This window comes from Aspergillus novofumigatus (assembly GCF_002847465.1).
Source record: "Aspergillus novofumigatus IBT 16806 chromosome Unknown P174scaffold_5, whole genome shotgun sequence".
Classification (NCBI taxonomy): Eukaryota; Fungi; Ascomycota; class Eurotiomycetes; order Eurotiales; family Aspergillaceae; genus Aspergillus; species Aspergillus novofumigatus.
In genome coordinates this window covers 2,967,302-2,990,394 of record NW_020194278.1, presented here as the reverse complement: position 1 = coordinate 2,990,394, position 23,093 = coordinate 2,967,302, and the positions used below count along the sequence as shown (strand labels likewise).

The following is a 23,093-nucleotide window of genomic DNA, read 5'->3' as shown; positions in this document are numbered from 1 at the left end:
AAGAATCCTTCAGCAAAGCTTGGAAAGCTTGGAGTGCTAATTGCACCAACTTGATACCTATGTTTAGTGAACCTCGCTAAGCTGCAAGTAGTCATTGGCACGAGAATTGCCTCTTAGAATGGTTGATGGAAGGATGAAGGAACCGCTGGTTGATGCCAACCACAGCACGTGCGCTCCTAAGTGGGACTTTGCTCGTTGATCCAACGCTCCGTCTCCAAATCTCCAACATCCACCCCGTTATTAGCGTCATCTTGTATGTCCAGTCGCTGATAATGTGGCCGCAACGTGCAGCCTCCCGGGAGATTGCCATTGACGAGAAATGGTAACGACCGCACAGACGGCCTTCGGTGATATGAAAGAATACTCGGAAATAACCACTTTCTGGCGAAATGTCACCCTGCGAGCTCGGCCCTGCATATGGACCAATAATGTTCCTCGAGTATGCTACTCTTCATCAATTTTGATCGGCTGGCTTTGATGGATCCTATGATCCGAGCAGAGCTCTCATGGGTATATAAAGATCTTGTTGGCCTCAGCTCGAGGTAATACAGCTAGCCTCCGCCGAGCGAATTCCAATCTTTTCAGATCTCCCACAGAGACAGTAGGGCACCATGTTCACTAAGAAGTCTCTCGTGACCCTCCTTGGAGGCCTGTCGGTCGCTCTGGCCCAGACTTCCTCTGAGCAATATCCTTCCATTGCGGAGATCGAAGCCGCTCAGGCTACTGTTCTGCCTTACTCCCCTGTCTCCAATGTCCGGGGCCTCGCCTTCAATCGCTTTGTCAACATCTGGTTGGAAAATACCGTATGTGATGCACTGCTGAAATCTAGTTTCCAGAACTATACTAATCAGTTCAATGTCGCAGGACTATGACAAGGCTGCTGCTGATGCTCACATGTCTGCCCTGGCCAAGAAGGGTCTTCTTTTGACCAACTTCTGGGCCGTCACTCACCCCTCGGAGCCCAATTACTGCGCTGCTGCCGGTGGTGAGACCTTCGGCATGGACAACGATAACTTCAACCAGGTCCCTGCGAACGTCTCCACCATTGCCGACCTGTTCGACATCAAGAACATCGCCTGGGGAGAATATCAGGAGCACCTGCCCTACCCTGGCTACCAGGGCTTCCGCTACCCCGAGTCCGGCCCTAACGATTACGTTCGCAAGCACAACCCTGCGATTCTGTTCGACTCTATCACTCAGGATGCCACCAGACTCCGTCAGATCAAAAACTTTACCAGCTTCTATGATGATCTGAAGAGCCACCGTCTGCCCCAGCACATGTTCATCACCCCTAACATGACCAACGATGCTCACGACACCAACATTACCTTTGCCGGTACCTGGTCCTGGAACTTCCTGTCTGAGCTGCTTGAGAACGAGTACTTCACCAAGGACACTCTGATCCTCCTCACTTTTGACGAGAACTCGACCTACAAGCTTGGCAACAAGATTTACAGCATTCTGCTCGGTGGTGCTGTCCCCAAGCACCTGATTGGCAAGGAGGACAACACCTACTACAACCACTACTCCGTGATCGCTTCCCTGTCTGCCAACTGGGGTCTGCCCTCCCTTGGCCGCTGGGACTGCGGTGCCAACCTGCTCAGCTTTATTGCCGAGAAGACCGGCTACGTCAACTGGGAGGTCGATACCAGCAACCTCTACCTCAACCACAGCTACCCCGGTCCCCTCTCCACCAGCAGTCACACTCCTAGCTGGCCCGTTCCCCTGACCAAGGGATCCTGCTCTGCTGGTCACGGCATCCTGACGGCTGTCCACGAGACCTACAAGGACTTTGCTCCTACCTACAACTACACCAGCCCTGTCCCTTACGATGCTGCGAGCAAGACCAACATTGGTGTCAAGTACACTCGCAAGCTGGTAAGGCTTCTCGATCATTCAATCTCAGAGGAGTACTAATGAACTTTTACAGAGGAACGGCCACGTTGAGACTCACATCACGCAGTAAATATGTTTCAGAGAGCCGCCTATGAGCCAGGCACATGTATATAATCATCAGTTGTTAGAAACATCCCAGATGAATACTGTAGATATAACTGTTCGGCCATAGTTAAATTACTGGACAGAAGTCTAGGAATAAAAAAAACATATCAAGGGTTAAGAGTTATTCAGGTACTGAATCCTTGACCAGTTGACGGGATCTCAAGGCGACAGCCAGATCATGCCCCACATATTGCCCCATCCACACTAGCCCGTCTCCCTGTGCTTATCAGCAACGAGTCCCGTTTCCCCGCAAATTCCCCTTCTTCACTTCCGGACTCGACGCTAAAGTCGTCCCTTTGGTCTTGCCCTCCACCTTCTAGGCCCTGATGCCGCTCAATAAACGCCCACGGACAGAGCCAATCGTTCGCGTTCGAACCGGCTGCTGGACATGCAGACGCCGGAAGAAGAAATGTGACGAAAATCGGCCCATCTGTGGTGGATGCACACGAAACAAACTCAGCTGTCACTGGCCTGCTCACGTATCATCAAGACCTGGTGAAAATGACAGGGATGCGATACCGGTGCAGACGGATCAGCACTCACGCGGAAGTGGTCAGATGGACGAGGAGAATTTTATCATCCAGCATGGCAGCCCACAGTCTGTTCGCAGCTCAATCTCACATGGTTCCTCGTCCCATTCGCCCTTCTCGTCTGCTATTTCTCCGACATCACCTGCGCAGTCAGTATGCGTGCCAGCTGTACCACCGACAGGGGCGATTGGGCTGGCAGATCTCGACGCTGCGTCTCTCGTCCCCATGGGCTATTCTCACCCTCCTAGAAGCAACAGCCAGGGCTCGATTGGAGATGTAATGCCGCGTAGTCTGTCAATGCTACCCGGGTACAGTCCGGAGTCCTACCAGTTATTGAGTCATTACTTGGCCACTACTGCCGACTGCATGGCTAATGGATCGACTCCGGTGAACCCGTTTCTGGTCCAAATTGTTCCACTGGCGTTCACGAGTGACCTCCTGCTGCAGCTGGTTCTGACGCAGAGTGCGGCTCATCGAGCGTTCCGTTGTCGCAATGACTCGGATGAGGTTGCTCAGAGTCACTACACCAAGGCGCTGCAGTTGTTTCGCAAGGGTGTTACGGATTTTATTGATGGGAAGGAGTCGAATCCGCTTATGCTTACGGTTGGAGCTTTGTTGATGTGTTTTACCGAGGTGGGTTTTTTTCACGAACAGTACCAAAATGAAAGTGACTAACGAGCTTAGACCGCCAGAGGAGACATGAATGGGACCATATTTGACCACCTGTCGGCTGCGAATACACTGCTTATCCGCCTGCTTGCCCAGAGCGACACTGCGGTGCCGAAAGACCTCAAAAATTTTGTCATTGAGTATTACACCTACACCGCGACAGTGAGCATGATATCAATCGACGCGCGGGTCAGCCGTCAACTTTTCTTGAACTTTGACCTAGAGCAGCGAGCGCGTCAGCTGTTAGAATCGGAATATGTCGGTAATCTCTGCGGCTGTTGGCTTGAGCTGCTACTGATGATCCCGTGTATTTTTGACTTGGGACGGCAATGGATGATGGAAGATGACCAGCCGGGTCTCCCGACTGCGGACGACATTGCCATGTTTGGTTCATTGCAAGCACAAATCCTACGCTGGGCGCCTTATCCTTCGGTAACTCCCGAGGTATTCCTGGCAGGACGAATCTTCCAGCAAGCGATGCTGCTCTATCTTTATAAGTCGCTGGGAGCATTCTCACGGGCCGAGCAGGGAATATATCAAGGCCTTGTTGATGCTGCAATCACGGACGCGATGTCTTATCTGCATCAACTTTCAGCTACTGCTCGTATCAACTCAGGACTCTGCTGGCCCATTGCTGTGGTGGGGTCATGTCTGTCTGACATAGACCAACAAAATTCTTTACGACAGCGCCTGCACACAATGGTAAACACCTTTGGTCTTGGGAATATGCAACGGACGCTACTATTGCTGGAACATATGTGGCAGGTGCCCCTCGAGCATGCCGGACCATGGAATATCTGTCGGGCGATGCAGCAGCATCAAATCTGGATTTCGTTTGCGTAACGGGCAACACGATAATATTCATTTGGCTAATTTACAGTCGTCACTCATTGCATCCATCCGCCACTTACCATCGGCGGACCCTTGCTTACGAGCCTAGGTTTTTAGGCGCTTCCGTGGCAGGACCCTCAGGAGTCACATAAGCCTTGGTCAGGCCGCCGTCCACCACGAAGTCTGCGGCATTGACGAAGCTGCTTTCGTCGCTGGCCAGGAAGATGACGGCATGAGCCTGCTCGATCGCCTCGCCAAACCGGCCGGTGGGAAAATGGACCTCGCGACGGAATCGCTTCTCCTTGTCGTCTCCAAGCCAATCCTGCAGAAGCGGGGTGCTGGTATCGTTAGCTTTCACCCACGATCAGGGGACTGAATGACATTACTTGAGAGGAGCCGGGCACAACGAGTTGAAACGGAATCCCTCACGAGCGTGGACGATGGCCAGTTCACGAGTCATGGCCAGGACAGCACCCTTGCTGGCGGTGTACGCAAGCTGAGGCGTAGCCGCGCCAACCAGGGCGACCATACTAGCGGTGTTGATGATACTGCCCTTCTTCTTGCCGTGCCTGCGCAAGCTCTTGACCGCGTGCTTCGAGCCGTACCACACCCCCTTGACATTGATATTCATCGTCAAATCCCAGATATTCTCCGGTGTCTCCTCCGAATCTCCATCCTTGGGATGCATGATCCCCGCGTTGTTGAACATGACGTCCAAACCACCCCAGGAATCGAGATGCGCCACCGCCGCCTCCACCTCGGACTCCTTGGACACGTCGACGACACGGTATTCCACCCGGCCGTCGTGCTGTGGCACCACCTCGTGGACCTTGGCAATGGCCCTTTCGAGGCCTGCCGCAGAGATATCGGTCATGAGGACGGAGGCACCCTCGCGGAGCATGAGGATTGTAGTTTCAAGCCCGATACCACTATCCTCGTCAGCCATCCTCTTTTCCCTTGGCGTTCAGAAAGTAAACAGAACATGATGAACATACCCAGCAGCGCCGGTGACAACGGCGTTCTTTCCAGCGAGTCTTCCAACCATTGTATCTGAATTAATGTAATGGTTTTTGTATACCTATCAACCACTCGATCTCAAATACTTATCTATGTATAATCACAAACAAACCAGGATTCTACCATCTTTATACACAATCTATCCCGCCGAGGTCGGTTCCGATCAGTCCCACATAGCTGCGCGGTGAGTTTATCTCCCCACTTTTGTCCCGTACTCTTCAGCTCTTTGCTCTTGTTTCCATTTACGTGATATTGTGAGGCACGTGGAGTAGCCCTGACGATAAGCGAGCGCTGTAAGGTCACGCGCGCCGTCATGCCGCTGATATGGTACTGATAAGGTGTGGGGTAGCCCCGGGGCGCGGTAAAGGACCGCGGTTTGCGGTGCGGTAGTTGGCGCGGTTATTTTGTAGATATGGATAGAGGGTGCAGTAACACGAGGGTAATGATTGCGATGAGTTTAGAATGTATAGTTACTTATGTTCATGGCTTGAGTCAACTACTTCGAAGCAAGGCGGACGGTGTACTGGTATACGTTTGTAGAGAGCAAATTATCGAATCGAAAACTTGCATTATTCTGAGTATAGAGAGGTACAGTCTGGCAATTAACTGTTTAAGCCTGCTGCTCCTTAATGTGATAGCTCTTCAATCTATAGAACCCGTCAAACGCATGCGGACCCAGCGTACATCCCAACCCGGAGTTCTTCCACCCAACCCACGCAAGATCCTATTGCCTCATTAGCACTCTGTAAATCCAGATCCTCGGAAAGATAATGGGGAGGTGTACGTACCGGACTCGGATAATCACACCGATTGATAAACACCGTCCCGGCTTCAATCTCCGCAATCAGCTCCTCCCCGCGCGCGATGTCTCTCGTCCACACGCTAGCAGTCAGCCCGTACTCGCTATCGTTCATGAGGGCGATCGCCTCCTCGTCACTGGAGACTTTCATGATGGGGAGGACGGGGCCGAAGGTCTCGTCTTTCATGACGGTCATGTCGTGCGTGACGTTTGTGAGGACCGTCGGGGCGATGTAGTTCCCCTCAGGTTTCTGCGAGGGGACGGAAAGGAAGGATTCGTTGGGGGGAGTTGCGTTGATGGCGCCCTTGGAAAGCGCATCGGCGATGTGCGACTGGATGGTTTTCACTGCGTGGCGGGAGATGACGGGGCCGGTGGTCGTGGACTTGTCGGTTGGATCGCCGAGTCTGTATCTAGTATGGTCATTGCGGTGTCAGAGTTACCCATCCCTTTGGAGGTAGATTGAGGGGAGGCTTGGAGCTTACGTCTTAAGCTCCTTCTGCACCTCCGCGACAAAAGCATCGTGGACGTCCGCGTGGACATACACCCGTTCAATGGAGCAGCAGCTCTGTCCCGAGTTGAAGACTGCGCCGTCGACGATCTGCGCCGCGACGTAGGGGATGTCTGCGTCGGCGCGGACGTACGCCGGGTCCTTGCCGCCTAGTTCTAGGTTCACGGGGACGATGCGGCGGGCGGTTGCTTCTCGGAGGCGCACGCCGCCTGCTGTGGAGCCGGTGAACGAGACGAGTTTGATCTGGGGGAGCTTGACGATCTCGTCGAGGATGTCGAGGCAGCCGACTTGGATGAGTTGGAGGACGTTGCGCGGGAGGCCGGCTTGACTGAAGTATGTGAGGAGGCGTTCGCCGATGAGGGGCGTTTGCGGGGAGGGACGGAGGATGACTGTGTTTCCAGCCAGGAGGGCCGGGACGAGTGTGTTGATTGTGATGAGGTAGGGGTACTGTGGTTGTTAGATATGCGAGTGAAGCGATGTTCGAAACGGAACGTACATTCCACGCCGTCGCGATCAATGTCGGTCCAATTGGTTCCTTTTTCACGCTGCGTCTGAATCCCTTCTCTGGCTGTCCCGGATGCTCGCGCAGGCTATCCTCCGCGATGGATAGAAGGTAATCGGCGCGTTTGCGCATGGTCTCGATCTCTTTTGCGCTGTAGGCAATCGGACGGCCCATTTGCGTGGTGAGCTCATTGCTCAGGGTGTCGATGTTTGCTGCGACCAAGTCGAGGGCTTTGACTATGATACTTTTGCGCTCAGCGAGAGTAGTCTTCTTGTATGATTTGAATGCTTCATAAGAGGCTTGTGCGATTGCGCGGGCCTCTTCCAGAGAGGTTCCCTGGTGTTCGAAGATGACTTCGTTGGTGGAGGGAGACAAGGTGCGAATCTGGTTGGCCATTTTGGTTGGATTGAATATGTGATGATGGATTCTATCACAATTGAGTTGACTGTCCACTTATTATGCGAACCGTCCTGTTGATAAGAGTAGTTATGTCCTCTCGTATACTTCGGTATCATCAGCGCGGTCTTAAGGGATGTGGGGGAATATTGGAGAGCGCGGTAAGTGTGGGGATATTGTTTACTCTTCTCTTGCCTACTCTGTGATGCTGTGGATAATCTGAATCGTTTACGAGATTGTATTCATGTAAGCCCACAACACTTTTTGCATATTCAATCTCTGCTATACATGATTGACTACAGGATCGTCAAGAAGGAACTTGCAAATTGCCTCCCCGACAACCGATCCATCATGCGGTTTCCCGGCTCGCGATAAACCGTCCTTGGATAGCTGGTCATCCAAGATCCCCATGGCATGTCGTGTCTCAATCAGCTTGCTGACAACAAACTCATCGTACTCCGGATGGCCTTGGACACTAAAGATCTTTCCAGGGCTGTAGAGGCCTTGTATCTCGCAAATGGCGCTCGACCCTAAGTTAACACAGCCATCTGGTACCTCGTATGCGATATCACGATGCATCTGGTGCAGTGACTATCCCAAACAAGTCAATGCGCGTTCCTTAGGCAAAGCATTCAACTTACCAGAACATTCTTTGAGAATAGCAGCCTCCCAATATCAGTCAGTATAATCGGCTCAACAGCGACCTCCCATCCTCTGTCGCTGCGACCCACCCGTGCCCCTAGCGCACGCGCAATGATCTGATGACCGAAGCATATCCCAATGACGGGCTTCTTGTGGTTTTCATATACCTCTCGAACATAGTTTGTCAATTCGATGATCCACGGCTCGTCTGCAAAGGCATCATGTTCTGCAATCGTGTTAGATGTTGTTGCAAGGATCTCGCATCGAAGACGTACTGCTTCCGGTCAAGAGTATCGCATCACAGTCATCGGCTTTGGGGTAGATGGAACCATTCACCACATCCCATTTGGTGATTTGCAAGTCCACCTGCGGGTCAAGTCCCTGCGCTTTCAGACCTTGTTTGAGGAGATTCTCAAAAAGGTCTCCATACGTTCCGTAGCGGTCCTTGACGGGCTGAATGGGAGTGTCGCACTCGAGGATTGCTGCACGAAGAAGGCGCGTCATGATGGATACTGAAATAAAATGCTTCTGGAGATAGTCGATGATGCTTTCTGAGCTGCCATCATGATAGATGATATCGCGTTGGTAATAATAAGGCAGTATGCAGCTGGAGTGTTTATTCCCCAACTCTTATCGATAAGCGCGGTCTCCCTTATCGCATTTCCCCTCAACCCCTCACCAGCGCGGTCCCCATAATTGTTGCCCCGCGGTTACCACCGAGCTCTCTTGCAAGTTGCAATCGCGGTGATTAGGTATCTTGCTTGAACTGCGACGTCGCGGGTAAATTCCATTGGCCAATGGCTGCTTCACGCGGAATTGAGGTCCATGATGCTGGTGCAGTCCAGCATGTCCAGCAAGCTCCACAACAGCATCGATGTCGATCGCATCTTTTAAGAAGCTCTTGGAGACTTTTTCATCGTCTCAGTCACATTTTCTCTGATTGCTGGGTTAATACTATCTAAACATGTCACAAGGTACAATCACAGTAGAGGATCTCCCTGCCCTTCTTGAACACGACATCAGTGTCAAAGTCGCTGGCATTGACTGCGATGGCATCCTCCGCGGTAAGGTTATGGCCAAGGAGAAGTTCCTCGGCATCGCGCAGAAGGGCTTTGGCTTCAGCTCCGCAGTGTTTGGGTGGGATATGCAGGACGTGCTCTACACTACAGATGCAAAGATTGCGCCTCCCGAATCAGGCTATGTGGATTTCATCGCGGTGCCAGATCTCAGCTCCTACCGACGGATACCGTGGGAAGACAACATCCCTTTCTTCCTGGTGCGATTTGTTCAGAACGAAAAACCAGTCACTGCAGACGGTCGGAGCATGTTGAGATCGATAACGGACAAGCTAGCGGAGGCGAATTGCCAGGCCATGTCTGGAGGTAAGTTTCCTGGTCTCGGACTGAGTAATATCGGCTAATTGTGTAGTTGAACTCGAATTTATGAACTTCCAAACCCCTACACAAGACGGATACTCCAATGGCTCGCAGACCCGCGATATCGCTGCGTTTCTGGAAAGAAATGCACCCAGCGCCCTTCGCCCCATGACCGCCGGTAGTTTCTCATACAGCGCGACACGACCGGTAGCCTTCAAGAAGTACTTTTGGGATATCTTCAACACTAGTGCGCGGTTCAACTGTGGAATTGAGGGATGGCATACGGAGGGAGGTCCAGGTGTTTATGAAGCGGTTAGTGAACTCCATTCTATGACAAGTACCTTGCTCACGAGTTACAGGCCCTCAAAGTGTGTAATGTTGCCGAAATGGCAGACCGGGTGTCCCTATTCAAGTGAGTCCCTGTCGGCACCATTCGTCGCTCAAACGGCATCTTGCTAACTTGTTAGACTCCTGGCGAAATCCATCGGGATCGAACACGGAATCACCCCCTGCTTCATGGCAAAGCCCATGTACGGGCAACCCGGCAGCTCCGGCCACATTCACATCTCCCTTTGCGATCTCGAGGGAAAGAACCTCTTCGCCAGAGAAACTCCTGATCCCAATGCCCCCTGGTCTGATGCAGCCGGTCTGTCAGACATGGGCCGACAATTCCTCTCCGGCCTCCTGGAGGCGTTGCCAGATATCATGCCCCTGTTCGCACCAACAATCAATTCCTACAAGCGACTGGTGGAGAACTACTGGGCCCCTGTGAACATCAGCTGGGGTCTGGAAGACAGAATGGCGTCCATCCGCATTATCACGCCGCCGGTGTGTAAGCCCGGGGCTACTCGGATGGAAATACGAATTCCCGGCGCTGATCTGCATCCACACTACGCACTCAGTGTCATCCTTGCTGCTGGATGGCGGGGCATTGAGAAGAAGCTGGATATCAAGGTACCGCCTATGTCGGCGTTGAAGAAAGGTGATCGGCCGGAGCTGCTGCCGAACACGCTGGAAGAAGCCATTAAGAGATTCAGTGCGCCTGAGAGCATTGCGCGGGAGATTCTGGATGGGGACTTTGTTGACTTCTTCACTGCCACGCGAGAGCATGAGCTCAAAGTATGGAGGGAGGCTGTAACCGATTGGTAAGTTGTCAACCCTAAGTTTCGGACCGGTAACTAATGCTTTATGCAGGGAATTCAAGAGGTATATAGAGACTGTATAGAATGCAGCGTTCATCAATCTGTATTATGAAGTTATCCATGAATGACAGTTATTGCCAAGTATTTGCGTAAGCTCACAAGACTCTTTCGTATTTATGCCTCAGAAAAACATATGGCTGCAACACTCTAGATACCACTCACTTATCCCCTGCCAATTGGCCCGTAAATGTAACCTCATCGCCCAATGCGGGGAACCATTGATAAACCCCGCACCGCCAGTTGCATCAAGTCAACAATCTTCTCTTTTGCAAGCATTCTTCAAATTGCAGAAAGAGGATTAAACCCACCTGTCAACATTACATCCAAGTAATCACCCATTATCCTACGCAATGGACTTCTCCCTACAAAACCACGAATCCTTCATCGGCCGGCCAGCAACGGACTTACCCACCCCGTCACTGGTGCTTAGCAAACCCGTCCTGGAACGGAATATCAAACAGCTCCTCCAGGACGTCAAAGAGCTAGGGATCTCCTTCCGACCGCACGTTAAGACGCTCAAGGTACCGACCTCCAGTCTATCCTACCACGTAACAATAAAAAACCTACCCTAACCCCGCCAGTCCCTCGAAGTAGTCCGCATGATGCTCGACAACGGCACCCACCGGAGAATCGTCGCCTCGACCCTCTGCGAGATTAGAGGTGCCCTCCCCCTTGCAGAAGAGGGCATCCTCGACGAAGTAAGCCCCCGTTCTCCCTCCAGCAACAAACAGTAACCACCAACCCGAGAAAAGGCTCTCTACGGCCTCCCCATCTACCCCAGTGCCCTCCCGCAGCTCGCAGCGCTCTCATCGAAGGTCAAAATCGTCCTCATGGTCGACAATGAAGCCCAGATCGACGCCCTTGAGGCATTCGCACAGTCTACGGGTCGTGCAACCCCCTGGCCCGTCTTCATCAAGGTCGACGTCGGCTCTCACCGCGCCGGGCTGGAGAGTTCCTCGCCTGCGCTGCAGTTGCTCGTGGGGAAGGTGGAGGCCTCGGCGGCGGCGGAGGTATACGGGTTCTACTGCCATGCGGGGCATTCGTATGCGTGCCGGACGGAGGAGGCTGCGGCGGCGGTGCTGAAGAGTGAGGTTGAGGGTGTGGTTCGTGCGGCGGCGTATCTTGATAGAAAAGAGGGGAGGAAAGTGGTGGTGTCATTTGGGTCGACGCCGACGGCGCATGTGGTGAATTCGCTTCGGAGGGAGTTGCCGGAGGGGATGGAGGTGGAGTTACATGCTGGTATGATTGATTGTTTGCTTCCTGAGAATGTTGGCGCTGATGGTGAGGGGTAGGAAACTTCCCCGCCAATGACTTGCAGCAAGTCTGTACCGGCCTTGTGGCCGAAGAGCAGCAGGCGGTCCGCGTCCTGGCGGAGGTGTGCAGTGTGTATCCTGAGCGTAATGAGGCGCTTATCAACGCGGGGACGGTCGCGCTGACCAAGGAGATGAGCGACGTGGCGGGCTTTGGGCGTGTGACTGACCGGCCTGGGTGGGCGGTTGTGAGGATGGCGCAGGAGCATGGGATTTTGGGGCTGACGGGTGCGTCTGGGGTCAGAGGGTCGAGGAGGTGTTTCGTGTGGGCCAGAAGGTGATGCTGTATATTCAGCATGCTTGTATTACTGCTGCGCAGCATCATGTGTATTATGTTGCTGATGAGGGGGATGTGGTTAGGGAGACCTGGGTGCCGTGGAAAGGGTGGTAGTTACGAGTAGACATAGGATAGGATTGATCATTATCATGGATATATAACACAAATCACAAAAGCCAGAGAAATAAACAAGATCCCGGAGAAGTCGCACATGAAGGAGTGGTACCTCGAACGTATAGCAATCTGTTCACGGTCACAGTCATGGTCATGGTCATGGTCATGGTCATAGTCATAGTCATAGTCATATCCATCGCGAAGGTCGAACTCATTAGTCGTCATTTTCTCCATCATCATCATCCTCCACGGATGCTGCCTTTTTCCCATTGCTCTCATTCGCAATCCCGTTCCCATTCCGTTCAGTCTCCGTCTCCTCCTCCTCACCATCAGCCCCATCCTCTTCCTCGGGCTGCGACTGCCGCTGTACGCTTTTCCCTTTGATATTTGCCGTCTTCACAGAGTCTCCCGCCTCGCTCCTCAATTCAGCGCCGGACTCCTCCACGAGCTCGTTCTTCCCATGCTTGCCCTTGCGCTTCGCATGCGCCGCACGAATCAGCCGATTATGGTAGTGTCGCTGCTCCGACTCCGGGTCTTCGGTCAGAATCCTCCGTGCGGCCTCCTTTCCGACAACCGGCAGCCGGTCGACGCCCTCCACTCCGTGCGGCACGAGCTTAGGGTCCAGAAGTCCGATCTGGACGAGGACGCTGGCTTGATCCCAGTAGACGTGCTCAGAATACAGCTTTCCGGTGCGCAGGCTCACGATGCTGACGAGGATCACTTCGACTTTCTTGTTGGTTGGTGGAACACCAGGGAGCATCCAGGGGATCTCTTGGGTGTGTTCGAATGAAGCGTAGAGCTCGTCTACGACGCGGTCAACGCCGACGGTGCGTGAGAAAAGACGCAGCCGCATCGACGGCGGCAGGTTGTGGAGGAAGTGATGTTCGTAGAACCGACGTAGGTCGCGTGCTCCAATGCCTCCGCTCATGGTCGGCGCGTAGGTGACATTAGGGGTGAGATGGTCGACATACTGCTCCATTACGTTGTTCAGATTCATAGAGAAGAATCGCGCTGTCCACGTCAGTCATCAGGCTTCTGAATATGGCATTGGACACAGGCAAGCATACCCTCCAGATGCTCCTCCCACCGCTTCTCAAGATCTGTCTTGTCTGTAACTGTCGACCGTATCACCTGCAACGAGCGGGAAAAGGCCAACTCGGCTGCCAGCCGATCATACTCTTCCAGGTCGTGCTCTGCAAATCCCGGCTGCACGTTATCATAAGTGTAGGCTTGGTGTCCGATGTTGAGACGCTCCCCTGTCCCAATACCCTGGTTGATTCGCCTCGTGGTCCGACGCTTCTTCCCTTGCAGGCCCAATGCCGTGGGCACCGTCGTTACGTCCACAGTATCACCAGCCAGATGTGTCAAGAAGCGGACGGAGGGAGGGAACGACGAGCGCGGATCGGGAATGTTGGTTGGATAGTAACATATCAGAGCGCTGAGACGGCTGGCGTTTGTGGGTTTGAGATAGAAATCCAGGCAGAACGAGGCGGCGTCACCGAATGCTATTGCCAGTTAGCTTTATATACTCAAAGCATCTCGGATACGCAAGGCACCCACCGATAACAGCATAGTTGACCCCTACGCCCAATCCCTCCTTGACGGACTTCAATTGACTGGTATATTCCTTCCCTCCATCATTATACGGAAGGTACATGACCTCAAAACCCTCATCCTGCCATTGACGAATGAACGCAGTGTCAAAGTCTGGTGTCTCGGCCGTGATGCAGACCCGAGTCTTTGCTAAGCTGGAGTTGTAGAGAAATCCTCCACTCGCACCACCCGCATTGATAGAGAGGAGGGCCATGATCCGCGGATGTTGTGTTGAAGTCTTGAACAAAGTCCTAGGTGTTGTATACGCCGTATATATAAGGGGCGAGCCCACGTGGAAGAAACGGATGACAATGAGATTATGGAAGAATGTCCAAAATTCTGAATCAGTGGTTCTCAGGGGGATTATCTACCAGATTATTTGGTTCCGTGGACTGCGTTGCTGTGCTTCCTACGTCATCCCCAATGAAGCGAGTCAAGCGACTCTCCCGCAGCCACTACGTCATTGTATCTCTTCACCAACATCATCCGATTCCTGCTTCACCTCGATAGGCTCAACCGGTTGACAAGAGTATTAAATGCAGAGACAGTTGTCAATCAGCAATCCAGAAGGTTGATTTTGTGGTGCATGACTTATGCTGTTGACAACATAGTCAAGACAAGAGATATTCTGATGTGACGGAAGCTCGACAGATCCAGCAACAAGATTGACGATACCAACGACACTACGGAGTAATACAAAGTAAGAAGACAGCCATACCCCACATGCCGATGGACCCAAGGTGTCTGACAGTGGCGAAAGCCTGTCATGTACGGAAATAGAGTGGTAGAGGAACAAGTAATTCGTTATTCTATCCATGGCACTCATATCTGTCCTGCCTCAGGCATCCATATACTCCGCTGCTCTTTTCCTCTCTTGTTATTGCTGGCAAGCACATATATTCCCAGGAATCAGATCGGGATTTGATCCTGCTTATGTGTCAAAATGATGTGGTGGTGCGTTTGATAATATAGATGGTCTGGTTTTTAGCAAACATACCCTACACACCAGTTCGTCTTGAGAATATATTTCTGTTTGCTATTATCCATCACTGTTGGCAACGCATTCATTATACTGCACAAATATCAAGGATGCAAAACCAGTGAAACTCAATATTCAAAGCGCTAACTCCGTACACCTTTGTCATCTAATAATAGTCCTCATGTCTGCGTACCGGCTACAGATAATCGCGCCTTGGCGTAAGCGCCCTCACTTCGACTAGCTTGTGAGTTTATATCTTCAGCTCCAGCGTAAGCAGGTCCACATGTTATCGTCCTCCATTACACTGGCTTCAGTAGACATCTCCTTACTATCCAACCAATCTACTATCCACTCACTCTACAATGGGTACAGACAAGGCAAGATATAACCTCCCCGCCTAAACCTTACCCCGGATCTGCGCCAGATGCTGACAGCTACCGTTCCAGGATCTTCCCCCTCCCCCCTACAATGATGAAAGCCCTTCGAACATGGAACCCAGCGCGCCAAAATATACTCCATACTCTGATGCTTCTCATACGAGCATCACGATTCCGCCCACCTTCCAGCGTTTAGAGCTGGATCCCCGCGACACGATCTACCCTTCCTCTCCCTCGCCGGCTCTGGCGAAGAGAGTCAGGCGCTGCTGTTGTGGCATTCTTATTGGATTTGTGGTGGCGACGGTGCTTTTTCACGTGTGGCTTTATTTGGCGTTTCAGAGCTGGCGGTTTTAATACCTGTGCTGTGCCTGTCGGGATGTTGTGTATATAGGAATATGGTATGTTTTGTTAGGACTCTTAAGGTGTTAATGGAAGAAGTCCGGACCGCCGACCGTTCCCTATCAATGACATATCCTTTTTCATTATCACTTCCCACAGCAGGAACTGGTCAGCATCATTGAAAAGCTCGCATAGTGAGCGCAATTGTCGACATCTTGTATGCGTCGAGTTTGTAGGTTTGATGCTTCTCTCAGTCTAGACTCTGCACGGTCGCAAATTCGATAAGAAAATTACCAGTGGGGAGGTTCGGCAATTCGGCAGGTCGTTAAATCGCAGAAAATCCGTCCCCGATTCTTTAGTCAAAGTAAGGAATTGACCGAGGATAAATTGCAATTTATTTTGGTGATGATTCGGAGATATTTTCACTCATCCCTAGGATAGAGATTTGACAGACGCTGATAATTCGTTAGATCGCTGGGTGATCGATAAGACCCTCACATTGACCATGGTTGAATAGGCCCTTGTTGATAGTGCGATGGCGGCAATTGGTCCAGTTCTATAGCTGCTTGTGACCCAAGCTCAAGCTCCAATAGTTGAAACCGTCATGAATTGTTGCTGAACGGAAATAGTATCATCAATACCAGAGGTAATTATCTAACTTTAAGCTGAAGGAAGACTTTAACGTCATAAGCCCCATAGAAAATTTCTTTCTGTGGGTCGCTGCGAGCAGGGAAACATGACTCGCTCCAGAAGCTTCGACTGGCGGGAATAAGTAACCTTCGCGCCCCTCAGAGGTTGCAACGCTCTCAATTATCATCCCGCGTCGCAATCAGAGGTATTTACTTTCAAGAGAGCATCACGCTCATCTCGTGTTGATTTTACTGACATTGACCAGGCGCCAGAGGCCATGTCTTTGGTGCAGCATGTCTCTGCAATTGATGGCGTGGACCGCGAGATAGAACCGGACCTTCGTGACGATGAGACCATCACCACTTACAATGACGAATCCTTAGTGCCGATCCGACGCAAGATTAGCTACGATGTTCTTCATGAGCGCCAAGAACCGGTGATAGATGACAAGTCGGGCACTCCGGCGTACGAGGTCTCGACTGCGATTAGACTTGGTATGCAAATTCGTCGTCTTTTGCTTTTCACCCTTTCGTCAATTGAGGATGGGACCTGACCTATTTCAGTCCAGGTAACCATCACGATCCTCGCCTGTTGGTTCGCGTCTGGAATTGTCTTTGGCTTCGCTGCTTTAAAGCCTGTCCTGATCGAGCAAGGCGTCTATCGCGACCTTTGCACGAAAGAGGAATTGCGTGATGGCGTAGAAGTTTGTTTTGAGCAAGATCTTCGGTAGGTTCTTTTCACAAGATTAGCTATTTTGTCTTCCCTGGCTGAACACCTATTCCTTCAGGCTGAATTTGTTCTTCACGATTAGCTCCATCACCGCTAATGTATCTGCTCTGCCGGTTGGGACCATCCTCGACCGATATGGTTCGCGCCTCTGTGGCTTCATTGGGTCCGCTCTGCTTGTCGCTGGTAGCGTGCTGATGTCGCTTTCATTTTCGCGACCGGATTTCGATGGGTACATCATTGCCAACTTCTTCCTAGCTCTTGGAGGGACATTCATTTTTGTTCCCTCGTTCCAGATCGCGAATGCGTTCCCCAGACATGCGGGCATCATCGTCGCTCTGGTTACCGGCGCATTTGATGCGTCTGCTGCGGTGTATTTATTCTACCGGATTCTCTATGAGAGCAACCCGGAGACTTTTACACCGCAGAGGTTTTTCCTAGCCTACGTGGCTGTTCCGGTCTGCCTTCTGGTTGCCTTGATTACGATCATGCCCGCGCAAGATTATCAGTCATCGCATCAGCTGGAAGTCAAGATGGAACATGCCAAGGATCCTATGCGAGATATCCACGAGTCAGACCAAGAGATTGAAAGCGACTCCGAGCTGCGCCGGGTGCGAAGTCAACGAGCCGAAGAACGCATGGACGATATGCGCCAGATCGACCGAGTCCTGGGTGATGCCGACGAAAGAAGACATCGCGAGGAGCAGGAAGCGGAGCGCCATGCGACCAGTGTGGTCTGGGGTGTCCTTCATGGCTTGCCCGCACGCAAGCAGATGGCTACGCCGTGGTTTATTCTCATCACGTTGATGACTGTCCTTCAGATGCTGCGGATGAATTACTTCATCGCAACCATTCGGGCCCAGTATGAGTTCATGCTGGCTTCCGACACGCTGGCTGAACATATCAATGAGTTCTTCGATGTGGCCTTACCCGTGGGGGGTGTCTTTGCCACCCCATTCATCGGTCTGCTCCTGGATCACCTGAGCGTTCCGAACATGTTGACCATCATTGTCATCCTGACAACGCTCATTGGAGCACTGAACTCGGTGCCAGCGGCTTGGGCCGGTTACACCACCGTGACATTGTTCGTCCTGCTGCGCCCGCTGTACTATTCAGCCATGTCGTAAGTTTTATTTTCCTTGTCTCCTGTATATTTCGTGGGCTAACCTCGGTTAGGGACTACGCCACCAAGGTGTTCGGCTTTGCAACATTTGGGCGTGTGTATGGGACCATTATTTGCGTGTCCGGCTTGGTGAACTTCAGTCAATACGCGCTGGACGCATTGACACACGGACCCTTCGACGGCAACCCAATCCCTGTCAACATCTTCCTGGCGGCAGCCGGATTCGTGGTAGGTACGGTGCTCGTCTTGTATGTGCAGATTGCTGGTAAGCGCTTGAAGGAGAAGAGACTGGCCTGGGAGGGGGATGAAGAGCGAGAACCATTAATTCCGATTCAAGAGGAGGATTCTTGAGCTTTCTTCTGATCTGTGATGACCAACTTTATTCTTATCTGCATTGCGATAAGGATCGTAATTATTATTTGGACGGATAGACCGTCTTCTGTCGTGGTGCCAGGATGCATACTAGTGTTACCTCGGTTTGGACAACTGCCTAGCCAGTGGCCACATGGCCTGAACGGCTGAACCAGAATAGAGATGATAGTAGGTAGATTCTACCCCGGACTTAGTCCTAACAGGGTATCAGCCAAACTCAAATCGAAACTCAGTTTTAGAGCTGGCTTACCTGCTCATCTCGCGGCCGGAAATCCCCTCTTCTCACCCATCCATATTACCCCTCCACACCATCTTCGTTGGATAAAGTGACCACTGAAACTCCCGCGATGAGCCACCTAGAAACTCAAATCGCAAAAATCCGGGGTAAGCACCTGAACGGGTAGATATAGGCGCGATCCTGTCGGGCGATTGCCTGATCTTGGTTGCCAGCGACAGGGGTAGCAAACCAGCAGGGAGACTCTGAGCTTGTTTACGAGGTTGCCAAGGGTGTGCCAAGGTGTTGCCCACGTAGTGTGTCTAGTAGTAGGCTGGTTCGCTTTCGTTCTGGTGTCTGGCTGTGGTGGGTTGGGCTAGCGGTCTGGGCTGCGACTAGATTGAACCAAGACATGTTATGTGGGTTTGAAGAAAGACAAGGGAATCAATCCTGTGCTGCGCTGAATTAGTTGTGCTTGCATGATTTGGGAGATTTTTGGCCAATGGAGGTGCTTTGATCCTGGTATGATTAAAGTTGGTGGTAACTAGACCAGGGTTGTGTGTCGTGCCTAGGTTATGGGAAATGGACAGGGTCTTGAGATAGCTGCCTTACCTAGGTATCTAGTTAGCTACATAGCTATAACGAACGCAAGCGACAGGTAACAGGCCCTCAATCAGCCACAACTGGACTTGGAAGGTTGGCGCGGGTGAACCCGGGGTTCTATACTGAAGTTGTACAAGCAGTCTGATAGTTGCTAGAGAAGACACGTTGACTGTGCGGCAATTGTGGAGACGGGCCTCAGTAGAGTGGCAATTAGGATGGAAATACATGTTAGTCTCAGGTTGAGTGAGAAGGATACCTTGGTGTCGTACAGTCTTCCGGATGAGGTTGTACATATCTGCAGGACAGCGACCAGATCTTTCCCACTCATCCATGGACATACACCATTCTATTTCCTGCATCTATCGACTTTCGATTTTATTCTGCTCAACGTCCATGCTCCAGCTGACCGCGTAACTTCCATCGCGAAACCTAAAACCGCTTGGCCCTGATCCCGCCAAGCTGCCAAGGGCCAGTGTTGATGTCAGTTGTGTCTTTTCCCCCGCATCCAGACCCTCTCCAGATCGTCCTATTGCGCCGCTCTCCACATCCCCCCAGCGCAAATTCTGGGGAAAAATTCTGCTTTCCCCCTGTTTTGCCTGGGGTGCACTCGCCAGCGACCGAGGTATTTTACCAAACCAGGTCGGCTATTGCTCTGTTCTGTTTAGCGCTGTCGGTAGTTGTTCCTTGTCTACACTCTACACGGACGAATTAGATCAGCTGAGGCTGGACAGATCGGACAGTGCTTCAGATAGAGGGGCAATTGTCTCAAAGCTTGCTATTTGAATATCATAGAGTGTGCGATCTGCAACGTATATCTATCTGTCTCTGCCCCGCCGATCTGAGACTAAAACCAGCAATTCTATCGTCCAACTGGTGTTTGACAGACAGCTCAACCGCTTGATTCAGAAACAATGTCACCTCCTACCAGCGAGAAGCCTGGCAGCGCGGAAAAGGTCGAAGTCGAAGATGTCGGCCAGCGCGCTCTCGACAACGTCGACTACGACGAGGAATACTCGTACGAGGAGCAGCGCAAGATCATCCACCGCGTTGACCGGCGGCTGGTCACCATGACGGGTCTTGCATACTGCGTCTCGCTGATGGACAGGACGAATCTCAGTATGGCTGCTGTGGCGGGGTATGAAGCCTTAATTTTATGAGACACATTGGACAATATTAACTTGAATAGTATGATCAAGGAGTTGGGATTGCATGTCGGAACGAGATATGTATGTGCGACGTCTCGATTTCACGGGCCTGAAACTGACTGAATAGTCCGTCATTGTGCTTATATTCTTCGTCCCCTATGTCATCTTCCAACCCGCCATGACGGTCATTACGAGAAAGCTGGGCCCTACCTTTTTCCTGGGGGCTATTGTCATTTCATGGGGCGCAATCTTGATCGTATGTTTCCCTGTTCAGGTCGAGGGACATCAGCCTAATCGCAAGACAGGGAATGGGCTTCACGAAAGATTGGAAGCAAATGACTGCATGTCGTGCGTTGCTTGGTCTTCTGGAAGCAGGGTACTTTCCCGGTTGTGTGTACCTGCTTTCCAGTTGGTATGTCAGATGTTAGTGTCCCCTCGTCCCGGATGGCCGGTGCTGTGTACTGACTTGACATAAGACGACGTCCAAAAACGTTTCTCGGTCTTCTATCTTATTGGATGTGTTGCCTCGGCCCTGGCGGGTATTCTCGCTTTCGGCTTGTCTCAAATGGCTGGTATCCAGGGTCTGGGAGGCTGGAGATGGATCTTCATCATGGAGGGAGTGGTAAGTCAACCACGCAAGACCTAATGCCAGTACTGACGATATAGATCACCGGCATTATTGGAGTCTTGACCCTTCTCCTACTCGTCGACTTTCCTGATCGCGCACACAAGTCCTGGCGATTTCTCAGCGAAAAGGAATGCGCCTTTATCGTCCGGCGCATCAACCGGGACCGGTCCGATGCTGATGATGAGCCCTTCAGTCTAACCCGCTTCCTCACCCCGCTCTCGATCCGAAGATTTGGGGCTTCGCAATGATCTTCCTGTAAGTCCGCGTTCAGCAGAGACCAAGACCCCTCCACCACCACTGACCATTTGCAGCTGCACAACAACCGTCACCTACGCCATCGCATATTTCCTACCCATCATCCTCCAACAAGGCATGGGCTACAGCGTCGGCGCCTCGCAATGCCTCGTCGCACCCCCTTCGCCTTCGCCGGCATCGTCATGTTCGCCTCTGCTTGGGTCGGCGACAAGTATCGCGTGCGAGGTGTCCTCGTCGCCATCAACTCCATCCTGTGCCTGATCGGCCTGCCCATCCTGGGCTTCCACTCCAACAACGCCGTCCGCTACTTTGGCGTCTTCCTCGCCACGGCCGGCGCCAACGCCAACATCCCCGCCATCATGGCCTACCAGGCCAACAATGTCCGCGGCCAGTGGACCAGAGCATGCTCCAGCGCGACCCTGGTGGGATTCGGTGGGATTGGCGGTATCGTCAGCAGTCTGGTTTTCCGATCCCAGGATGCGCCGGGATATCGGCCTGGCATGTGGACGACCATCGGGTGCGTCTCTCTTTCTTTTTTTTTTTCATGTCTGAAGAAATACTAACTGATGTAGATGCAATATTCTAATTCTGATTATCGTGGCCTCTATGAGTGTTTGGTTCCGCATCTGCAATAAGCAGGCGGATCGCGGGCAGCGGATTATCGAGGGGTCGGCTAACTTCCGGTATACGATTTGAATATGGATGAGATATCGGACTGTCGTGATGTAACTAGCTTTCACATATAATGCAGTTTAATGAACTTGTCTATACTACGAGCCAAGGATTCTGGCTAGGTGATATCACCCTATGTCTAAGGCATACATCGCACTAGAGAAAACTAAAAATAAGCCCTGTCAGCGTCCTTACTAGTGCCTAGCCTGGTGATTCAACGGCTGTCATCATGCTCCAGGCTGCAGCTATAAGCTTATCATAATAAGCAACAGTTCCTAGCATGAATCATACCCCGCACTAGCCCTCCCACAGAAGTTACTAACACCATCGATCTATCTACTCACGTCAACCAAAGCTTAAGCGTAAGTATACACACACAAACACCCATCAATAGACTATATACTAACTAGCTACCCAGCCAAGGCAAAATGCCCTGCACAACCTGCCCAACAACCCACCCCTGCTCCCGCTGCACCGGGACAGGAACCACCTCCGAGCCATGCCCCTCCTGCTTCGGCAAACGTGGATTCTTCGAGATGGAGGGCGGCGGCGACAAGGCACGCGGGGAGTTCCATGCGCCGTGTATCACGATGCAGTGTCGTAGTTGCGATGGCGAGGGGATTGCGTTTGAGCGGTGTAGAGAATGTGTTGGGGTGGGGTATTTGAGAGTTTATTGTAGGGGGTGTGAGGAGGGGTTTCGGAGGTATCAATATCGAGATCAGGATCGGGGAAGGAATAGGGATCGGGGTGGGGTAGGGAGGAGAGGGAGGTGGATGAGAAGGGGATGAAGATGGGAGAGGCTGATGGAAAGGGTGTATTTAATGAGAAAAGGGGTTAAGAACGTGTGGTATAAGGCGTCTAGTGAGCTGATTGAATTTGTCTGAGGTTAGGTACCCCTGTTGTACTCAAGACGAACTAATACCTCTGGCCTAGAAGCATGGGCCTGCATGGGCCTGATGGTCTATTGGCCATCTGCTCCCAGTCGGCCTCATTCAAAATCACTGATTGCAGACAGAATTCCGCTATGCATGTACCTGGCCATGCTCCATGATCTCTGGCAAACATATTTCTCGTTCTGGCTTTGTACTAGGGACAATCTTCCATGATGGACTACAACAACCCTCTCGACCTTCTTCACATGGCAGAAGAGTCAGATCGGGTCAATCGAGTAAACATGGCTCGCGTGGACGGACGTATCTGCAACTGGTTCCAAGGGTTTTCATCCCAAGAATCTCTCATGCCGGCTGGATGGTGGTTTCCTAA

At 51.9% G+C, this 23,093-nt stretch overlaps 11 protein-coding genes across 11 annotated transcripts; 7 read left to right on the top strand and 4 right to left on the bottom strand.

Moving 5' to 3' along the window:
* Positions 1-562: 562 nt before the first annotated feature.
* P174DRAFT_452560 (putative acid phosphatase) lies at positions 563-2,048 on the top strand. The gene is made up of 3 exons (XM_024829091.1): positions 563-803; positions 865-1,878; positions 1,931-2,048. Exons 1-3 carry the CDS (start codon positions 612-614, stop codon positions 1,964-1,966), a joined length of 1,242 nt encoding a protein of 413 aa, XP_024681953.1. The 5' UTR covers positions 563-611; the 3' UTR covers positions 1,967-2,048.
* Positions 2,049-2,327: 279 nt separating this feature from the next.
* P174DRAFT_371738 (Zn(II)2Cys6 transcription factor) lies at positions 2,328-4,043 on the top strand (the record flags this gene model as incomplete). The annotated part of the gene is made up of 2 exons (XM_024822393.1): positions 2,328-3,164; positions 3,216-4,043. 2 exons carry the CDS (start codon positions 2,328-2,330, stop codon positions 4,041-4,043), a joined length of 1,665 nt encoding a protein of 554 aa, XP_024681952.1.
* A 79-nt stretch (positions 4,044-4,122) lies between these two features.
* P174DRAFT_443238 (oxidoreductase, short-chain dehydrogenase/reductase family) lies at positions 4,123-5,240 on the bottom strand. Its single transcript, XM_024827774.1, has 3 exons — positions 5,027-5,240; positions 4,418-4,960; positions 4,123-4,369 (listed from the first exon to the last, which is right to left on the bottom strand). Exons 1-3 carry the CDS (start codon positions 5,074-5,076, stop codon positions 4,129-4,131), a joined length of 834 nt encoding a protein of 277 aa, XP_024681951.1. The 5' UTR covers positions 5,077-5,240; the 3' UTR covers positions 4,123-4,128.
* A 371-nt stretch (positions 5,241-5,611) lies between these two features.
* On the bottom strand, positions 5,612-7,303 carry P174DRAFT_443237 (aldehyde dehydrogenase family protein). The gene is made up of 4 exons (XM_024827773.1): positions 6,852-7,303; positions 6,330-6,802; positions 5,837-6,257; positions 5,612-5,772 (listed from the first exon to the last, which is right to left on the bottom strand). The coding sequence occupies exons 1-4, from the start codon at positions 7,251-7,253 to the stop codon at positions 5,659-5,661; spliced, it is 1,410 nt and encodes a 469-aa protein (XP_024681950.1). The 5' UTR covers positions 7,254-7,303; the 3' UTR covers positions 5,612-5,658.
* A 200-nt stretch (positions 7,304-7,503) lies between these two features.
* Positions 7,504-8,469, bottom strand: P174DRAFT_443235 (type 1 glutamine amidotransferase). Its single transcript, XM_024827772.1, has 3 exons — positions 8,171-8,469; positions 7,895-8,121; positions 7,504-7,844 (listed from the first exon to the last, which is right to left on the bottom strand). The coding sequence occupies exons 1-3, from the start codon at positions 8,397-8,399 to the stop codon at positions 7,536-7,538; spliced, it is 765 nt and encodes a 254-aa protein (XP_024681949.1). The 5' UTR covers positions 8,400-8,469; the 3' UTR covers positions 7,504-7,535.
* A 294-nt stretch (positions 8,470-8,763) lies between these two features.
* On the top strand, positions 8,764-10,555 carry P174DRAFT_513748 (glutamine synthetase family protein). The gene is made up of 5 exons (XM_024832006.1): positions 8,764-9,277; positions 9,324-9,583; positions 9,631-9,683; positions 9,739-10,416; positions 10,466-10,555. The coding sequence occupies exons 1-5, from the start codon at positions 8,860-8,862 to the stop codon at positions 10,494-10,496; spliced, it is 1,440 nt and encodes a 479-aa protein (XP_024681948.1). The 5' UTR covers positions 8,764-8,859; the 3' UTR covers positions 10,497-10,555.
* Positions 10,556-10,731: 176 nt separating this feature from the next.
* Positions 10,732-12,237, top strand: P174DRAFT_443233 (D-serine ammonia-lyase DSD1). The gene is made up of 5 exons (XM_024827771.1): positions 10,732-10,994; positions 11,055-11,171; positions 11,226-11,712; positions 11,766-11,971; positions 12,028-12,237. The coding sequence occupies exons 1-5, from the start codon at positions 10,824-10,826 to the stop codon at positions 12,172-12,174; spliced, it is 1,128 nt and encodes a 375-aa protein (XP_024681947.1). The 5' UTR covers positions 10,732-10,823; the 3' UTR covers positions 12,175-12,237.
* On the bottom strand, positions 12,170-13,981 carry P174DRAFT_513746 (dienelactone hydrolase; the record flags this gene model as incomplete). Its single annotated transcript, XM_024832005.1, has 3 exons — positions 12,170-13,185; positions 13,242-13,679; positions 13,735-13,981. 3 exons carry the CDS (start codon positions 13,979-13,981, stop codon positions 12,389-12,391), a joined length of 1,482 nt encoding a protein of 493 aa, XP_024681946.1. The 3' UTR covers positions 12,170-12,388.
* A 2,388-nt stretch (positions 13,982-16,369) lies between these two features.
* On the top strand, positions 16,370-18,292 carry P174DRAFT_432660 (putative MFS transporter; the record flags this gene model as incomplete). Its single annotated transcript, XM_024825761.1, has 4 exons — positions 16,370-16,586; positions 16,656-16,818; positions 16,880-17,941; positions 17,995-18,292. The coding sequence occupies 4 exons, from the start codon at positions 16,370-16,372 to the stop codon at positions 18,290-18,292; spliced, it is 1,740 nt and encodes a 579-aa protein (XP_024681945.1).
* Positions 18,293-19,687: 1,395 nt separating this feature from the next.
* P174DRAFT_443230 (putative phthalate transporter) lies at positions 19,688-21,931 on the top strand. Its single transcript, XM_024827770.1, has 10 exons — positions 19,688-20,265; positions 20,317-20,356; positions 20,403-20,531; positions 20,581-20,698; positions 20,752-20,897; positions 20,942-21,046; positions 21,097-21,158; positions 21,215-21,308; positions 21,371-21,675; positions 21,731-21,931. The coding sequence occupies exons 1-10, from the start codon at positions 20,042-20,044 to the stop codon at positions 21,852-21,854; spliced, it is 1,347 nt and encodes a 448-aa protein (XP_024681944.1). The 5' UTR covers positions 19,688-20,041; the 3' UTR covers positions 21,855-21,931.
* A 125-nt stretch (positions 21,932-22,056) lies between these two features.
* Positions 22,057-22,775, top strand: P174DRAFT_230213 (uncharacterized protein). Its single transcript, XM_024821406.1, has one exon. It carries the CDS (start codon positions 22,259-22,261, stop codon positions 22,616-22,618), a length of 360 nt encoding a protein of 119 aa, XP_024681943.1. The 5' UTR covers positions 22,057-22,258; the 3' UTR covers positions 22,619-22,775.
* Positions 22,776-23,093: the final 318 nt, after the last annotated feature.

Excerpts from the sequence above, each read along its gene's own strand:
- P174DRAFT_443238 (XM_024827774.1), bottom strand. The coding sequence starts at position 5,076 with ATGGTTGGAAGACTCGCTGGAAAGAACGCCGTTGTCACCGGCGCTGCT. Across the intron at positions 4,961-5,026 it reads GTTGTCACCGGCGCTGCTGG|TGGTATCGGGCTTGAAACTA; the intron begins GTATGTTCATCA and ends TGACGAGGATAG. Across the intron at positions 4,370-4,417 it reads TTGTGCCCGGCTCCTCTCAA|CACCCCGCTTCTGCAGGATT; the intron begins GTAATGTCATTC and ends TAACGATACCAG.
- P174DRAFT_443235 (XM_024827772.1), bottom strand. The coding sequence starts at position 8,399 with ATGACGCGCCTTCTTCGTGCAGCAATCCTCGAGTGCGACACTCCCATT. Across the intron at positions 8,122-8,170 it reads GATACTCTTGACCGGAAGCA|AACATGATGCCTTTGCAGAC; the intron begins GTACGTCTTCGA and ends ACACGATTGCAG. Across the intron at positions 7,845-7,894 it reads TATTCTCAAAGAATGTTCTG|TCACTGCACCAGATGCATCG; the intron begins GTAAGTTGAATG and ends TGTTTGGGATAG.
- P174DRAFT_513748 (XM_024832006.1), top strand. The coding sequence starts at position 8,860 with ATGTCACAAGGTACAATCACAGTAGAGGATCTCCCTGCCCTTCTTGAA. Across the intron at positions 9,684-9,738 it reads GACCGGGTGTCCCTATTCAA|ACTCCTGGCGAAATCCATCG; the intron begins GTGAGTCCCTGT and ends CTAACTTGTTAG. Across the intron at positions 10,417-10,465 it reads AGGGAGGCTGTAACCGATTG|GGAATTCAAGAGGTATATAG; the intron begins GTAAGTTGTCAA and ends TGCTTTATGCAG.
- P174DRAFT_443233 (XM_024827771.1), top strand. The coding sequence starts at position 10,824 with ATGGACTTCTCCCTACAAAACCACGAATCCTTCATCGGCCGGCCAGCA. Across the intron at positions 10,995-11,054 it reads CGCACGTTAAGACGCTCAAG|TCCCTCGAAGTAGTCCGCAT; the intron begins GTACCGACCTCC and ends TAACCCCGCCAG. Across the intron at positions 11,172-11,225 it reads AAGAGGGCATCCTCGACGAA|GCTCTCTACGGCCTCCCCAT; the intron begins GTAAGCCCCCGT and ends ACCCGAGAAAAG.
- P174DRAFT_443230 (XM_024827770.1), top strand. The coding sequence starts at position 20,042 with ATGTCACCTCCTACCAGCGAGAAGCCTGGCAGCGCGGAAAAGGTCGAA. Across the intron at positions 20,357-20,402 it reads TGCATGTCGGAACGAGATAT|TCCGTCATTGTGCTTATATT; the intron begins GTATGTGCGACG and ends CTGACTGAATAG. Across the intron at positions 21,309-21,370 it reads TCGGCGCCTCGCAATGCCTC|TATCGCGTGCGAGGTGTCCT; the intron begins GTCGCACCCCCT and ends GTCGGCGACAAG.
- P174DRAFT_443237 (XM_024827773.1), bottom strand. The coding sequence starts at position 7,253 with ATGGCCAACCAGATTCGCACCTTGTCTCCCTCCACCAACGAAGTCATC. Across the intron at positions 6,258-6,329 it reads GTGCAGAAGGAGCTTAAGAC|ATACAGACTCGGCGATCCAA; the intron begins GTAAGCTCCAAG and ends TGACCATACTAG. Across the intron at positions 5,773-5,836 it reads GGTGTGATTATCCGAGTCCG|GATCTTGCGTGGGTTGGGTG; the intron begins GTACGTACACCT and ends ATGAGGCAATAG.
- P174DRAFT_452560 (XM_024829091.1), top strand. The coding sequence starts at position 612 with ATGTTCACTAAGAAGTCTCTCGTGACCCTCCTTGGAGGCCTGTCGGTC. Across the intron at positions 804-864 it reads ACATCTGGTTGGAAAATACC|GACTATGACAAGGCTGCTGC; the intron begins GTATGTGATGCA and ends TCAATGTCGCAG. Across the intron at positions 1,879-1,930 it reads TCAAGTACACTCGCAAGCTG|AGGAACGGCCACGTTGAGAC; the intron begins GTAAGGCTTCTC and ends GAACTTTTACAG.
- P174DRAFT_230213 (XM_024821406.1), top strand. The coding sequence starts at position 22,259 with ATGCCCTGCACAACCTGCCCAACAACCCACCCCTGCTCCCGCTGCACC.